At 36.1% G+C, this 18263-nt stretch overlaps 2 protein-coding genes across 2 annotated transcripts; both read right to left on the bottom strand.

Annotated features, from left to right (window-relative positions):
• Window positions 1-4329: 4329 nt before the first annotated feature.
• Window positions 4330-5277, bottom strand: LOC131901386 (olfactory receptor 51G2-like). Its single transcript, XM_059252573.1, has one exon. The coding sequence runs from the start codon at window positions 5275-5277 to the stop codon at window positions 4330-4332; it is 948 nt and encodes a 315-aa protein (XP_059108556.1).
• An 11511-nt stretch (window positions 5278-16788) lies between these two features.
• LOC131901377 (olfactory receptor 51G2-like) lies at window positions 16789-17760 on the bottom strand. The gene has a single exon (XM_059252564.1). It carries the CDS (start codon window positions 17758-17760, stop codon window positions 16789-16791), a length of 972 nt encoding a protein of 323 aa, XP_059108547.1.
• Between the last annotated feature and the right edge of the window lie 503 nt (window positions 17761-18263).

Genomic DNA, 18263 nt, shown 5'->3' with positions numbered 1-18263 from the left:
AATGAAGCATTGTCTAAATTGTGGATATAGCTCTAAAATTGAACAGAAAGTAGAAAATTACCCAGAGTACTAAACACAAAGGAAGATGACTAATGCTGTTCCCCCCAATACAATTTTGCTAAATAACATATTTTATAATATAAGAAAAAAACAGAAATCTCAGTCTTAGTCATCTGCTTACTAATTGGCCACTCTATGATGTACATCAAAACAGAAATTCATGGCGTCACTGGTGCAACACTATGAAGACTTTTCATGGGGTAACCAATGACTCTTTTGGTTGGATTTGAGGATTATTCCACAGGAAGGACCTGCAAGCATGGTCACCACCCATGAATTGGGAGAGACTAGGCTCTAGGGAGGAAAGTACTGCTATTGTTTTTCTAAATAATCATGTTGTTACACTTCCTTTTAAATATGTATATGCATAGGTTCCTGCTGCTCTCAACTGTTGAGCTCGTAAACTCAGTAACAGATGTGTTTACCTGCACAATAACTGCATAAGACCAAGCCAGTTTCAAATAACAACATGGTAGGGGATAACGAATGGTTCAGTGGTTAAGAGCATTTGCTCATGTAGAGGACTTGCCTTCAGTTCCCAGCACCCAGATGGCAGCTCACAAGTCTTCACAACTCAAGTATGCTGTCATGGTCTCTGTGAGTTCATATGTGTATAAACCTTGTTGTGTCTGGAAGACACCTTGTCCTCAGTCAGTCATCACCTATTAACTCTTAAGTCTTTCTGTATCCACTTCCACGTAGATTTCTAAGCTTTGAGGGGAGAGGTTTGATAATGACATCCCATTTAGGGCTGAATGTGCCAATGTTTCTCACACTTTGCACTTTGTCCAGTTGTGGGTCTCTGTACTCATTATCATCTACTGCAAGAAGAAACTTCTCTGCGGAGGGTTTGTGATGTGCACATGAGACTTGCACAAGTTCAGAACAGTCAAAAAATTCCAGGACTGAAAAGGGGAAATGTAAACAAAATCCCAACCCCAACCAAGAAGCTATTTGCAATTGATCCCTCATTGGGAAAGGAAAATGGAGTGACACTAGGTATATCAACCACATTCCAAAGGAAGGCTCTATGCCAAGAACAGTTGGCCAAAACAAAGCAAAATCCATTTTTTGTGTGTGTGCTTTTTAGTTTGGTTTGTATCATTTGCACCTCCACTGGAGTGTGTGTGTGTGTGTGTGTGTGTGTGTGTGTGTGTATGTGTGAGAGAGAAAGACAGAGACAGAGACAGAGACAGAGAAATTAAGAAGTTGGATAGGTAGGGAGATGGAGAGGAGCTGAGAGGAGTTGGAGAGAGAAAATATGATAAAAATATATTGTATTAAAACTTTAATAATAAAAATATTAAAATTAAACTAATTTTAAAAGACATGAAGTTAGAGGGTTCTGTGGGGAAATGGAGCAAAGGAGGATGGGTGTTGACATGTTCAACATATGTTATATATGTGTGTGAACTTTTAAAAATAATTGAAAATATGATATTTTTAAAAGCAGCAATGTACTAGAACAAAGGAATAGAGTCCTCATTTCAGAGCATCTGAAATGAAGCAACTACTGAGTAGGAATAAATTGCAGAAGGGGGAGTCCAAAGAAATTGCTTAGGTGTCCACTTGAGATCTATATCAAGTCTAACCTGAAAATTCATAGCAAAGATGCAATAATGCTCAGCAGAGTGTCACTAGAAGAAAAGATTTCGGAACAAATTCAGTGGACACTGAATCTCTTGCAACAATGAAAAACATTAGGATTTAAGCCTTTGTTAAATTAAAATGCAGATATCTCTTTGAATGTCTCAGATTATCGGGATGGTAGTGCTATGTACAGTAAGGTCTAACGGTAAAAATGTAAAACTAACAACAAAAGCATACATTATATATATTATTTCATCATCTTAAGTCAATCTAAGCAATTTTGCAACATTATATTGGGAACCACAAGCTAAAGCATAAAAAGAATTGTACTTTTTACCTGAGTTGATAAATTTATACCTGATAAAAAATACAGATTAGCAATTTTAAAGCTGTGAGTGATGACCTGATGAAAAAATAAGCTGTAAAAAATAGGACCCAGACTTTTCCATGCTGCAGAAAAAAAATGCAAATAAGAAGAAATAAAGTTGCATGAAAAAAACAAGAATTTTGCAACTTATAAATCTAACAAACATTTTTCATCATTAAGGAAGTTTTGTAAGGTTAAACAAAATAATACACAATGTCTATAAATCTATCCTATGGTAAATTTAATGATATAATACTAAATATTCACAGTGAAGAATTTACTTATATCATTAATTTATGCATTCATAAGGTGAAATACAATATTGTTAGGCAATAATATACAAACCACATGAATGAATCTCAGTATGGTCCTACTTAGTGAAAGAACCCAGATCAAAACAAAACAAATCTATTTTATTGACACATACATTTTAAAGTGTGGAAAAATGCAAACTAGTGTATTTGAGTTGTTTGTGGGAAAGCTGTCAGAGGACTATAAGTGACCATCCAGAGACTTGTGAAGGTAGCAGATATATGCTTTATCTTGATTGTGATTATGGTTTCAAAAGTTTTATACATTTAAAAAAATAGGTACATAGCAAATATGAAGCATTTAGTTCATACCAATATTAGCCCAATGAAGTTATTAAAGTTTACATAAAATTTAGTAAAGTAGATATGCATAAGGTATGAGAATGTGAAGGAATTTTGCTTGGACAATAGATACGTGTGGCAGGAAGGTAATCAGAGGCATTCCCCAGTGCACTGATACTGGATCTCTACATGTCAGGGAGGTAAAGAGAGATAAGGCTATCAGAAGAAGAAGAATGTTAGGTGGTGCAAACAGACTTTGAAGAAAAGCTTTTGTAGAAGCATGTTGCCAGCAACTGCAATATGTTCATGGAGCACTTAGCGATAGTGTGTCTGCAATGCATAAATTGAGGCAGGGTCTATGGGGAAGCATGGCCTTCACCAGGAAGGAACACTACATTTCCTATACATTTTTATGTTTATAGTCTTTAATTGAAGCTTTTTGTTTCAACAAAATGGCTCAAAAATCACAATGTTCAAATGGGCTCACTCTGCTGCTCACTCTGCTACGTGTTCTCAGTGTAGAATTCTCCTTCCTTCTCCAAGGACCTAAGACAAACTGAAAAATTATACTCCTACACAACATCATTCCTCAGTCCTTTAAGTGTTTCATGCCTAGAAATAGCATTTTATTTTGTTTTCTTTATACTTTAATCAAGAAGTAGCTTAGTACACTTGAATACATATATTCATAGCAAATAGCTAGGATGGGATTTGTATTTTGGCATTTTATTTCTTTCTATCTCTCCATTATATTTCAAATAAATTTGAAATAAATTTGAAATGTAATATGACCTTAAGTATCAGCACTTAAGTGTATTCCCTATCTAATCTATTGGTAATTGTTTTCTCACTAAAGCAATTTCATCAGAGAAGTTTGTTAAATCACTCTGGGAAAGGGGCCATTATGTATTGGGTCAGTTATAAAAACACCCTCAAGTTACCTACCATTTTACTTCTAAACATTGTCCCTAAAGAACTGAAGGAAATATAAGCTGTGCCTTGAGTCACTTAGTCATTAGCTATAGTGGTTCTTGAAAACATGGAATTTCTGTGAAGAGTCAGGGGGTTAGCTAGACTGAGAAAAATAGATAACATTGAAGTTCTTTCCTATTTCTCAAGTGATGATCTTTAAAGAACTATAAAGTTGCATATTTAGGGTTTGAGACAACATAATTCCAGAATTAATAATTTTATTTCTTTAAATATATACATATATAGTATACTTTGGGGCATTTATTCAGTTACATTTTTCACAGGTAATCTCCAATTTATAGTTATTATATAAATCAAAAGTAAGATATATTGTGATTGAACATGTTTCCCACAGTTTCTGAAAGTACATCTAAATGAGGCCCTCTTGAGCTTAAGTTTTCAGAATTCTAGGAGTTTATCAGGAACTGACTTTAGATTTTTGCAAACCTCGACTCTTAAAATTTGTCCACTTTCACACGTCAGTATATAAATACTCCCGAGACACAACAGATTCTCCTTTAATAAAGTTGTCAAGGACAAAACTGACTTTTGAATAGTAGGAATTATGATTTTTTCCATGGATCAGTTATGGTTTCGATGTATGGAGAGATCCACACTCTATTCTTGTTGATGTGTTTGAATAATTAGTTGACTGATGAACTACTGAAAATGGCACTCTGCTGCATTGTTGGGATGTCCTCAATAAGCCATCCTTCACCTAGAATTGAGGAACTGTCCAGTGAAATTTCAATGTTTCTTGGGATGGAGCATCTTTAGAATGCGAACCCGAATCTCTTTGGTTTTGACACTGTAGACAATTGGGTTGAGCATTGGAGGCATAAGAAAGTGAAGATAAGAGAGAAGCATATATACCTGAGCTGGTAGTTTCTTTTTCCCAAAGCGATGGATCATGGATAGACTCACCAGTGGGGTATAAAATAGAAGGACAGCACAGATGTGGGAAATGCAGGTGTTGAAGGCTTTCAAGCGTTCAGCATTAGAAGCAATGCTCAAGACTGTCTTCAAAATCAGCACATAGGAAAGGAGAATCAGCACAGCATCCATCCCCAGTGTAGAGAGCATGACAAAGAGCCCGAAGCCACTGTTGATGACCGTACTGGAACAGGACAACCTTAGAACATCAGGATGAACACAATAAGAATGAGACAGCACACTGACAGGCTGGAATGTCAGCCTTCCCAGGAGCACAGGCAGAGGCAGATGAAGGGCAGCACTGCGGATCACCACAGCCAGTCCAATGGCTCCAATACGTCTTGTTGTGAGGATGGTAGCATAGCGCAAAGGCTCTCTGATGGCCACACAGCGGTCAAAAGCCATGGCCAAGAGAACAGCTGACTCAATGACTGAAAATGTGTGGATGAAGAAGAGTTGCATAAAACAGGCTGCAGCTCCTATTATTCTCTGGCCCAGAAGAAAAACAGCTACCATTGAAGGCAGTGTGGAGGCTGAGAGGCCCAGATCAGCCATTGACAGCATGGAAAGAAAAAGGTACATAGGTGTGTGGAGGCTGGGCACAGACTTGACAATGTGCATTATGGTTATGTTGCCCAGCACAGAAAGAATGTAAATGAAGCATATGGGAATTGCTGTCCAACAATGAGAAGCCTCCAGTCCAGGAAGATCCATCAATATGAAAAAGAAGCTGCTGGCATTACTGTGCTTAGAAATAGTCATGACTCTGGAAAAAGATTGCCCTGGAAAATTGTAATGGAAACAAAAAACCTGTTTACTCTTAGCACTTGCCTTGAATGTATCTTCAGTGGCATTGCTGCTCTGGCTGCAGAGTAGCAGAACTCACATTGTGGAATCTCATTCTTTCAGTGGTTTCTACTCTGAAACAATGCAGACTTAAGTCTTAAAAATTGCTTTATTTTAAACAGCATATTTGGATCATCAACATGAAGAAAGCTCTCTTTTGACCTTGAAAGTTCTTCAACATTTGAAATTTAAGGACAACCTTGTATTTAAAACATAGGGCCCAAACACAGGAGATACGTTATTTCTAATAGAAGAATACAGGCTTGTTTCTAATGGAAGCAAGGTATGGACAATTGTGCTGAATGAGTGTGTGGGGATTAGAGTATAAATTATAAGTAATTAATACTAAATTATATTATCAGATACAAGTTTTGTGCTGAACTGGTCCCAAGGCATTACAAATAAATACAATGTCAAAAATATATTTGAAAAGGCTTGACTTCATGTGCTCATTAGTTTGATTTAAATACTTTCTTAGTCATTATGCATGGTATTCACTGAAGTTTGGATTAACTGGTACAAATATATGAAACATAGATATAAAACATAGACAATATTCATATTTGGAAAAATGTATTTTGGTGGAACCAAAAATCAAAGGTTCTTCTTTATAGTGAATATTGGTTATAACAGCAGGTAATATATAGCTTCTACCTTTGAAGGTCTAATGACTTACTGGTCAATACAGAACATGTATAAACTAGACCAAGAGAGCACTGATTTTTGACAAATTAAATGCATCAAGCATTAATCTTCACCCGTTTCTCCATGCTCACCTGATTCCAAATGATTCCAAGTGCTGTCAAGAACCCTCATCAAAGAGAAGAGTAAACTAGAAACCGAGGATGTGGAATTCAAGGGAAATCTTAATCAAATATCAAAATCATGTATTAAAAGGTATTTTCTCTTCTGAACATCCTAAGTAATTTTCCTTAAAGACAGAGACTTCCAAACTTTCTCGAGAAGTATGTTATGCTAGCATCCTTGAATAATAGCGCAGTTGTGATATACTAATTCTTGTCTATCAGTAGATCCTAGTGGTGTGCCATATTGCAAGAAAAGGCATCTATACTCAGCAATCCACATGTTAACAGCTGACCTCAGGGAATCATAGAGTAATATGTCTATGAAGGTTAAATATGGATGTCTCCGTTTAGAGAGACATATAAAATGAACACTAACCATGTTTGATAACAAATGATATAAGAAGCAAATAGAAGCTGTGGTTGACCCATCCTACTGGGAAAAGAGAATTAATAAAGAATGAAGACTAGTTCGTGTGACTACACCTCTGGAGAGGCTGAGGGGAGTTAGCTCCTAAGAATTATCTAAGATGCACTGAGAAAACTCTGGATATTGATTGTAGAAGAAGATGGGAACAAAGAGGATGCTTTTCTCAATCTGTCTCTGACAAAATTTATCTGTAGCATGTTAACAACATAGTACTTCCAAGAACATAGAAAATCACATCCTCTTCCCTTCAAAATTGTTTGTCAATATACTGAAATTTTCACAAACATGGAAAACTTGCCATTACACCAATTAAAATTGAAGACCTTAAAATTTAGCAGCCGTGAGTGGATTTTAACATCTAATTTAACTTACTTGGCTGATATTTTCCTGAATTACAATCACAGAGGAAATCATGACTTGTTAGAAATCAGAATCATTCCATAAAACTTGTTAGAATCATTCCATAAAACAGCTGTACATATATGTGTCAAAGTGGCGAACAACCAATAGATGAGCTCCTGGGTATACAGGGAGGTCTCAGTTCTGTCTCACCTTCTAACAGATAGTAGTGAAGAGAACTCAATGCTCTTAAACCCACAAGCATATGTGCAGAGTACAGATTCAACCCATATTCATGAGTCAACCCAGGGACAGATACTGAGCTGTGTGAGGAACTGATCATACTGCAAATCCATGCTTCCATCTATCCACAAGGAAGAAGCTTCCCAAAGTATTATACAAGAATGGACAGACAAATGCAGAGGAACAAATGTCAGTCAACCACCTATGATAGAAAAGCAGGAAAAGAGCAACAGAGAACTGCAATCAGAATGGTTAATGGGGAATTTCTTCAACATGAGACCATGCCCATTACATCCAAATATGGCTCAATTCTAGAGGGTGATAGGGGCTTATGTAAGGCTATTCTTGGACAGAGTATAGTTATTAAGATAATAGGACTGACTCATGTGGATTATATAAGCCAGGTTTTAAGAGACAGATGTTCTTAGGAGGCCTAGCCATGATGCTGAGCATGTGAAGACTCAGCAGATAGCTCCTAGGTTGAAAGTCTGCATTTGCCTATCTATTCACAGTATTTCTCGTTTTTTGTGTGGGAAAAGATAAGGAAATTATTCCTCTTACATGAACTTTTAACAAGATATTTTCAATCACAAACTGAGCAATGAAAGGCTATATAGTCTTTGACACGTGCCAAAAACCAAAGGAAAAAAGTGTATGTTTTACCTTTTAAAGTCAATAATACAACATTAGATCAATTGACTTTGTAATATCCTTTATAACAAAAGTAAAACTAAATTTTAGAAGGCAATTAATTAAATTGTGACATTTAAGTAGTTAAAGAATTCTATCTTCTTGTAAAGGCTTTTGTTCATGTTAGAAAAATGTTCTGAGCCAATTATTAAGATTTTAGTGTCCTGATATTAATTGTGAGAAGTCATTTTAGTCTGATTTTTTGTATATTGCATCTAACCAACATTGGTTTTTTTATTTCCTAGTTTTAAAAAAAATGCGTATCATGTAGTACATAGCCCTGATCTATACACAGAGAAAAGTTACACTTTACAGAATGTTGAAGTTAGTTCATGTTTAAGTGATAACATGAGAAGGTTTATTAAGGAAGAGAAATAAAAAAAAAACTGACTTTAAACTGAAACAGGGGTTTTTGGGCAAATCTTGATAAGAATATCTTTTCATCATTACTCTCACGTGCCCAAAAAGTGAGAGATGAACTTTTATTGAATGGTGTCTGATACTTAAGGAAGATTTGCTACCTTTTAAGAATCTTGTTATATAGTAGCCAATTTTATGAAGCTTGAATTTCTATGTTGCTCGTATACTAACAGTTGATGTTTACTGTGCTGAGAAATATTTTAGAAACTAAGATTGCATAAGAACTTTAGAGAGGAAATGCAGAACTATTAAGAACTGTTATATTTTCCCAAAGGAATCTTATAAGAAAAGTACTGCCAGTATCTCCTTCACCTGTTGTATATAAGATAAAATCTTTCAGTATCATCATGAAAACCTCTTGGTATCAAGTTGAATTGTCTCTATTACAAAGTCATGTGAGAATTGGAACACATGTTTCTTGTTTTCCTTCCTGTTTTCTTTCTTCCTATCTTTACTCTATGACAATAATTTCTTTGCAATTCCAATATTCAACATACATAAGTTAAACTTGATTTCTATTTGATCTTAAACCCAAGAGAAACAGGTGAATGACTGACAGGTGAGGAAAGAGGGGTCAAATATTATTATCTAAAAATACTATCATATACATCAATCAGCAGAACTGAACACCTCCAAGGGTCCTTTCTGTCTCAGAGATCTTCATAAAGAGCTTTAATCTGTTATGTGGCATAACCTTTGGCTTCCATCCCAGGTACCACATGATATTACTTGATCTAACCTAGATCCAAGTGTTTCTGTCACTCACCTGACTCCACAACAGAGCCACAAGCTCTGCAGAACCTCAGGAGGTTCCCTGCCTTAAATGTAATATGAAATAAGCAGGCTTATAAAGCTTCAATTCAGGCTCTCCCAGGAGGCCCACAGCTAATTCCCATGAGAGCACATTAACAACTGTTAATGAGTGTAGGTCTTTGTGAACTTTCCAGAGTAATACTAAGAACTTACAACTGGATGTAGTTCAGTTTTCTTTTCTTCTATTCTCAGTCTAAAGCCATGCTAATCCTAAGTAAGTCACTATATGGGCCTAACTATGTTGGTTTTAACATTATCTTGCTTAATATTAATAACTCCAGACAGACAAATCACCTACTCTCTCCATACAAAGTATTCTCTTTTTTTCTGTTACAGAAAAACAAACAAAAACAAAAACAAAAACTTAAGGTATATGCATTTAGGGCTAGAGTAGAATATCTTTAGCGCTATGTTCATGCTTAAATATATTAGTAAAAGGTGTCTAGTCTAAATTTATTCTATAGAGAACATAAGGCATGCTTTTCATTAGTCTTCTCCTTTTTCTTCCCTTTACATTTTCAAACTGTGCTCTTCTCATTTTCTAGGGAATTATTTTAAAGGATAAAGGAAAACAAACTGATTCAAAAGAAGTACAAGAAGTGAGCCTGGAGTGTTTCTGTGAAGTCAAGAAAAGGAAACTATAAAATTAAAAAAGGTGCAGTATATGTAGGGCTACTGTGCAGTTGAGATAGAGCCCACATTAGGAATAGGACCCAAGTGAACTGAGAGTATGCACAAGAATTCATTGGTCTTCTAGAAGGAGTCATAGGATGCAATGTGAAAATGTACTCATGGATAAGACTTAAAACATAAAGAATGTGATGCATTATCAGAAGCAAGAAAGCATAGACAAAGCATAGCCCGGTTCAGGCATTTATTTCTTCTCTCTTCCATTAGTCACTGGTGTGGCAAACCCACTGGAGAAATATGAGAGATAGTTTTGTCTATACAGTGTATTTGTATTGTAGAGCTCAGAGTTCTTACAGGAATTAGGCACAAAGGTATACAATCTGTTACATGATCAGCATTACAAGCCCCATATTTGACAACATAAGTACATAGAAATTTTAATATTCCTTTCCATGTGCTGCTGATGTACTTCATCCTGGGATGCTGCTCTGGTGCAGATGATGACATCATTAATCAGTAATTTTCATAATATTACTCAGATTTAGTATTAGAGTTTTGTCAAAACAAATTAGCATGGCTATAGTAATAAGTAAGAACTTATAAAATAGATTCATTGCAATAACTGTTACTAGAGGTGTCTCTTGTCATTTTCAAGAAAATATCATATCCCCATTAGATATGCATTGGATATGTTTCCATTTGACGTGTTTAAAATATTATTAATTCCCGGCCTTGGAATAATCTGACCCTAGTGGTGGAAATACACCAATTATATACAGATTAAAAAAAAAAACTTTAAGTAAGAGAGGTACAGGTCAGATAATCAATAATCATTATTTGTGCAGTTATATTGAAAATTTAGCATGGAGTTTATAATTCATAGAGATAAAAAATACTTTAAAACTATGAACTTTATAAATTCTGACTCTAGTGCATACACACACACAGGTGGAGTGTATGTAGGGGTCTATTATTTAATTGTATTTTGTGTGCTAATAAACATGCTAATATGGAAAGGAGATATCTCACAGAGCTCTACCTGTATACGAAGAACTACAGGCAACTAAGGAATCAAATCTCAAGAGTAGGAAAAATAGTATTCGCTGAGGAAGAGCTATATCCAACTGGTTATCCAGTATCATATTGTCAGCCTTAAACAAACGACACTAGATGGACTGAGCAGGTTGTATTTATATATTTAGGCTAGGCAAGCAAATACGTCTGCATACATGTGTGTGTTTATGGGTGTGTGAGTATATAACAATAACAACTAAAGAAAAAGAGGCCACAATTTTGAGAGGGAGAAAGTTGTGGGGGGAGGGTACATTGGAGAAATTGGAGGGAGGAACACAAAGGGAAAAATGATATAATTGCTTTTTAATTTAAAATAAATTACTTATAATTATGACAAATATATACATATATATACATATATATATATATATATATATATATATATATATGAAAATAATCCTGTGTTATACTACAAGATTGGTAAAACCCAACTGATGTCTAAAAGGTTAATTCAATGCTGAAACAGTTTTCACTTTCTTTCATGGTTAAAAGGAGAATGCAACGTGAAAACAACTCATAAGTCATCAAGAGGGGATTGGTGTGAAGTAGATGTATCTAAGGGATAATTACCAATATTTGAGACACATCTGGGGATTATAGAGAATCATCATTACAGTCAGTAATGTACTGTCAGCATTGGAAAACGAATTGATTTAGAGATGATTAATTTGCTGTCATTTCACTATGAGTACTCTAGTGTCCTTATGAAGCATAAGAGTAAGATAAGGAAACATGTCTCTTGTATAGTATAAAGGTATAGAAATAAAGCATGGATAGTCAGAGTCCTTTAGAAAATATGTACTCAAAAGTACATGTGAAAAAATGAAATAATAATGTAATTATAGAAATAGAATATTTGAGGGGCTATGAATTTCAAAACTCAGGCTTGAATTATGTGGTGGGCCACAAGAATATATTATGGAGATCCAGCTGTGTATTAAAGCTATACTTTGACTGGCCAAGGGTTTGTCAAAAGGCAAGTCATTTATTATAAATATTTGGTGTTATCCAGCTTTTAATATTTCAGCTGTTTTCTTCTATAAAATTATTTTGTGCCCAAATATTCCCAGACCATTTGGCAAACAGTTCAGCTTCTCTAACCTACTGAACTTCTTGGTAACTAACTCCCTCTCTGCACCTAGGTGACAAGCTGGCAGAGCTGCATAGCTTTGTTTATTGTGCTAATGAAGCTCAGACCATCCTCTTGCCTTGAGGTCTAGTGGCAATCCAGAGCAATTGACTAAGAACAAAGGTTTTCACATATCAAGGTGGAAGGTAGAGCAACATTCCTGAGGTGGCAGAAAACCAAAAGCCTGGCCAGGGAGAGAAGGCGGTTTTTTTCTGTAGGACAGAATGGCACGACCAGGGAGAAGAGAAGAACACAGAGGTAATGTAGATGGTAAGATAGAACTCTTGAGCCAGGAGTAGAGAGCAAGTAGGATGGGGGGAGAAGAAACAGGGACGAAGATGAGATGGGAAGCATAAGAGCTTAGTCGTTAGCAGGACTTTGAGGGGGAACTCGATAGAACTGAAGCTATGTAGACAGGATTTCATCCCAGAGAAATAAAGTAGACGGACAAAGAGCTTGGTGTAGCTAGACTTATTCCTGCCCTGAAAGCCTGATGGAGCTGTATTGATAGAATTTTGTCTTAGAGGAATAAAGTTAACAGACATAAGAGCATAGTATACATAGATTTTTTTTTCCCTCCAATATCCCACGCTGGATGTAGTGAAATCCCCAGACCCCGGGTATTCTGTAGAATTACAGAATAATATGTTACATATGGATAGAATGTTGTGCCCAGATCGTGACCCCTAGAGATACCACCAAGGATGAGCATGCCGGAATGCAAAAGCAAGGTTTAATTCTGGATATCCAAAAGCAATACAGGCCTAAGCAGGGACTTCGTCCAATACATCCAACGCAGTGAAGGCTGGAGGAAGTGCCCGCCTGTCTGCAAGCTCAGTTTTTAAAGGGAAAAATCACAAGGTTATGTCATTTAGGGGTGCTAGTACGGGTACAATTCTGATTGGCTCGCTTCTAGGGGCTTTCTAGAAATCATGGCTTAATCTTACTTCTAAGGAAGTGGTTGCCCGCCACCATTTCTCATTGGCTGCCCTTAGGTGGGGGCATTTTTATGGTCAGTTACCCTGGAAACCAGGGAGAGGACATTCCATACTCCAGCAGGCATTACCTCGTGACTATCTTGTGACTCTGTACTTTTACACTTCCTGGTTTCTGGAATCTGAACTGACTGGTTTCAGTAACTAATGGCCTATTCCCAAAAGGAGAAATCTTAGTCCTTAATTTTAGGGTGAAAGCATTTTGGTCTTATTTCTAAGATGGCTCATTTTGGTCTCACAAGTAAAGATATTAAAACATAAAATATAGAGAAAGTTTGATAATTTATATCTTACAATTTGAAGCATGCAATGTATTTTGATCATATTTTACCCCACCACCTCATAAATAATTTCCCCTCCTAATGAAAGCTTTTTGGGTACCTGCCCCAAAGGACTTTCTCCCAGAGTTGGGGAAAGGTATTACAACCAGATGGAGAAATTACTTATCTATGAAAAAATCTAAGCACACTGTGCACTTTCAGTCCATCCACTTTATTGTCCTAAGTAAGCTTCCTGATCTCTCTGCTATTCTCTCTTTGTTCTACTGCTTCTCTAAGTCTACAGCTTCTTTTCAGCTCTCATTCTTAGCTCTAGTGTCTAGTTTGAACTTGCTCTGAGGTAAAAATGAGCTAAATGTGTGCAGTTTGTGTTAGACTGAGGAGAGATTATTATTTTCTGTGTTAGTCTGAGCAAAAGGAACAAAGCCTTAAGTTTCTGCAGTTTCATGGGACAATGGATCTGGCTATGAAGCACATCCTAGTATATTTTCTATATATAAAAATTATACAGGTAATGAAAAGCCATCTTCTTGACCACCCACAGATACATGTGCCCATAAGATTGAGATGTAATCATGAGATTACATACATACATTTTATGAAAATGCATGATAATGGGGAGATATCATAGCTGTTATTGCACAAGAAGTTTACAACAAGAAACAGCCAGTTTATTCAAAAGGCAGTAACTCCAACATGCCTTGTGTGATGGCTTAGTCTTCTATGAGAACTCTTGATTCTGATAGGTTGACCTTTTGAATACTACTTGTCCCCTGCTGTATACTCCAATGGCCTTTTGCTGCCAGCAGCTATCAATATCCTCCCATCAAAGCTCTCGTCCTCAAAAGTTCCTCTGTTACTTTCCTATATTTTTCACGTTTGTAGACTACTGAATTTAATCAGGGCCATCTGCAAGAGTACATATCGGGGTTAGTAACTAGAGTAGGACAGCATAACAGTGGCTGCATGAATGAGAATATGACTCCCCTTCCTTCAGCAACCATTGACTGCATGTAGATATTCATGGGGGCTGGGCCTTATGAGCCAATATTATCCATAATTTGATGTGAATTGACACAATCTTGTACAAGACTTGTAAACATCACAACTTCTGCTAAGTTCATAGGTTTAACAGACGTGCAATTTCAAGAAGACAGTTTTGTATAGCACTTCTTCCTTTCTTCTGGTTCTTATTTTCCAGCAACAATGGAAAAAAGGAAGGAGGAAGGGAAGAGAAGCTACTCTGAAGGAAATAAGTTGATTTAATTTGTAGTCTATTCACAAAGGATAAAATAGATAATAATAATCACCACTCTGCTAAAATGTATAAAAATGATGCAAAAGTTAATTTTCTTTTCTGCTACAAGATGAACCATAGTCTGTCTTGACCAAAATATGTGGAACCTGAAATAAGAAGTAGTGAGAACAACTGATGATTATTTCAAAATTTGAAGTTACTCAGGATCCCTGTGACAGAAATGGTTTTGTAGTTCACCTTCACTATCAGTTAATTCAGAAGTTGGTGATTGAACAGAGCTCAAGAAATACCAGGAAGCATTCTCATTTTTAAAGTAAACCTATAAGAAATCTGAAACATTATAATTATTTGTATGCTCAGAGCACTTTTTTTATACATTTGTGTGGTACCCAATTTAAAATAAGACATTTGTGCATGGTAAGACTGGGATGAAGTAGGCAGAGTAGTTGTTAGTGTTCCTTTAATAAGACATACTAAGCACTGTGGTGCCAGTAATGAAGGTAATCACAATGTTGCCAAACTGATTATATTGATGCCAAAAGTAATGTAACATAAGAGATTATAATGATTTTTTCTTTGGACAGTGATGTATATTGTAATATAATCCTATTTATTTGTTTTAATAAAAAATAATGCATCAACTATTTTGATTAACAGACAGCATAAAGAAAGGCCCTTAGATGAATGTTAAACAGAAAGACTGTGATAAATATAGGTAAAATTAAAAGGAAGAAAATTAAATTGAGTACAGCAAATACAAAAAAAATCAAAGCATGAAAATATCATGGTAGATGTATTCAAAGTCAAACACATGCACACATGCTCTCACATACACACACACGGATACATATCTTAAAGCGAAATGTACTCACTACTTCATGATTAATAAAAAAGTTTTAAATTCAGGAGTATATTACACTGAATTAAGCTGAAAATGCCTGTTCTTTTCAGTGTATTTGAATTATCTAATTAAGAAGAGAACATTAGAATGACATCATCATTATATATAAATAAAATCTATTTTAGTATAAACCTACCAAGCATCTTTATTAATTTATATGGGTGATAAAGAACTTTTAACACACAATTTCAAAATTGAATTTAAAAGTAGTGGAGTTTACTGATATTTCTAGTCATGGATAAGACTCACATAGCCAGTCATTTGACTTTATTAATATGTTAGCAAATGGTTTTCTGTTCTCTGTATTTGCTTCAGTATCACCCCAGATACTATACCATTTTCTGAAATGTGTTGGGTCAGTGAACTTACAAGAATTAATTATCCAAACTTTATTTCATCTGATTCAATTCCAAAGGTCCTCATCACCTTACTAGCTCAATCTATTCTTGCTGTATGAGTTTGTACAACTTACTTGGTATAAAGAACTAAGACAAGGCAACGAAGACAAGGCTGTTGCTACATTTCAATATTCTAAATATCTATGAGATAAACAGGCAGTTGTATTTAAGTTATGAACAAAATAATATGAAGATTAATGAAAGGTTTATCCTCTAGAAGACAAAAATGAAAAATCAATATCCTGTTCATGAAGCAGACTTACTAGATCATAGACTGGAGAGGTGGCTCAGCAGTTAAAGATATGTATTGTTCTTACCGAAGACCCAAGTTCAGTTCCCAGTACCTATATCAAGTGGCTAACAACCATTTGTAACTCCAACTCCAAGGAACTGACATCCTCTTCTGGCTTTCATGAACACCTACATGCTGGAGCATGTACATACACAAATATACCCCATTAAATAAATTTTAAAACTATTGTAAAGTTATGAGAACATTAAATTCACATTATTTCATAAGGAACTGTATAAAGGAATTTACATGTTGTCTTTAAACATCTGGATGGTGTATTTAAACAAGTGGATAAAAAAGAATAGGGTATGAAAGGAAAAATTCAAATTCTATAGAATTTGAATGAAATATGACTTTATATTTATTGGTTTTTCATATCTGTATAAAGTTCAGTAAAAAGCAACAATTTGAAAGGAAAGATTGCAGCCACAGTTTCCCTTTCCACTCCTCCTAGCTCCCCTTTCCCCCTTTCTCCCCCAAATCCACTCCTCTTCTGTTTTCTCTTCAGAAAGGAGCAGGCCTCCAAGAGATGACAGTCAAAGAGGACAAAACAAGATACAATAGGACAAGGCATTCCAATAGGACGAGAACAGTCCCAAGAGTAGGCCAAGGGCTCAGAGATACACCTGGTCCCACTGTTAGGAGTCCCACAGAAACCCCAAGCTAACAGCCATAACATACATGCAGAGGACGGTATAGACAGGTATGTTTAACGTTACATAAATTTCCATAATTTATGTTATTGATGTGACGTGAGCTTTTTTTGTTGTTTTTATAATGAACAGTTTCTTAATTTTGTCTCGGATCTGCTTGGTTTTCACCACATAGACAATGGGGTTCATCACAGGAGGAATTAGGAAGTGCATGTTTGCCAGAGTCACATAGATATGTGAGGGAAGCCTTGGGCCAAAACGGTGCAGCATTGACAGACAGATCATGGGTGTGAAGAAGAGAACCACAGCACACAGGTGAGAGATGCAGGTGTTGAGAGCCTTGAGGCGGCCACTGTGGGAAGCCATCCTCAGTACTGTTTTCAGAATCAATATATATGAGAGGAGGATGAGGAGAAAGTCAAGCCCCATGGTGGAGAGTACCACAAATAGTCCAAAGATACTGTTGACTCTAGTATTGGAGCAGGAAAGCTTTATGATGTCAGGATGCAAACAGTAGGAATGAGAAAGTACATTGGAATAACAAAAGTGCAGCCTCCTCAAGAGGATGGGGAGAGGCAGCTGCACAGTTAAGGTTCTTACAACGATAGCCAATCCTATTCTGGCAATCACAGTGTTTGTAAGAATGGAGTGATAGTGAAGTGGGTGGGATATGGCCACATACCGGTCAAAGGCCATTGCCAGAATGATAGCTGATTCAAGATCTTGGAATGTGTGAATAAAGAACATTTGGGTGAAGCAAGCAGATGTGGTCATCTCTCTAGCAGCAAGGAAGAAGATCCTCAACATAGTGGGGAAGGTAAAGAGAGAGAGACCTAGATCAGAGGCAGCTAACATGGCCAAAAAAAGATACATAGGAGCATGGAGAGTCTGCTCCCGCCAGATAACAATTATGATGGTCATGTTGCCCACTATGGTAATGAGAAACATGGCACAGAATGGTATGGATATCCAGATGTACAGAGCCTCCAGCCCTGGGATGCCTGTAACCAGGAAGGTGGAGAAGGCAGAGCTGGTACTGTTGACAGGAAGCATGGTTCCAGGGCTGCATTCCCTTCCTATAAGATGTCTTGTCTCAAAACAGATACTGAAGCCTGTCTCTGTAATTTTTGTCCATTGAATACACATTCTCTTGAACTCATCCTCAGAAAGTCATGAATTTCCTCTCTTGTTTTGTGTAGTAAAAGAATTTATGACACTTCCTATTGTATAAGTGGAACCTAATAAAGAGTATTTCTTCTATTGAATAACTTCTCCAGGTGTGATATATTACTGAAGGAAAAAAAATAAAAATATTTTCAGTTAACTCAAATCATAATACTGATACATTGACATTTCAAAATGAAAAAACTCGGAACTTACCATTCACTAAATTCCCATTCAATAGTTAAAATGTGCACTCTAATTACAGCAGTTCACTATTCTGTGGAATTTCTGTAGTCTTGGTTATAATTAATAAATGATAGATCAGCCGATTTGTTGTTTATAGAATTATAGAAGTTCTGTGGGATTAGATTGAAATCAGTTTTTTGTTCATA

The sequence above is a fragment of the Peromyscus eremicus genome, chromosome 1, assembly GCF_949786415.1.
Source record: "Peromyscus eremicus chromosome 1, PerEre_H2_v1, whole genome shotgun sequence".
Classification (NCBI taxonomy): Eukaryota; Metazoa; Chordata; class Mammalia; order Rodentia; family Cricetidae; genus Peromyscus; species Peromyscus eremicus.
Note: the sequence above shows the minus strand (reverse complement) of the source record. Positions and strands in the feature narration are given on the sequence as shown.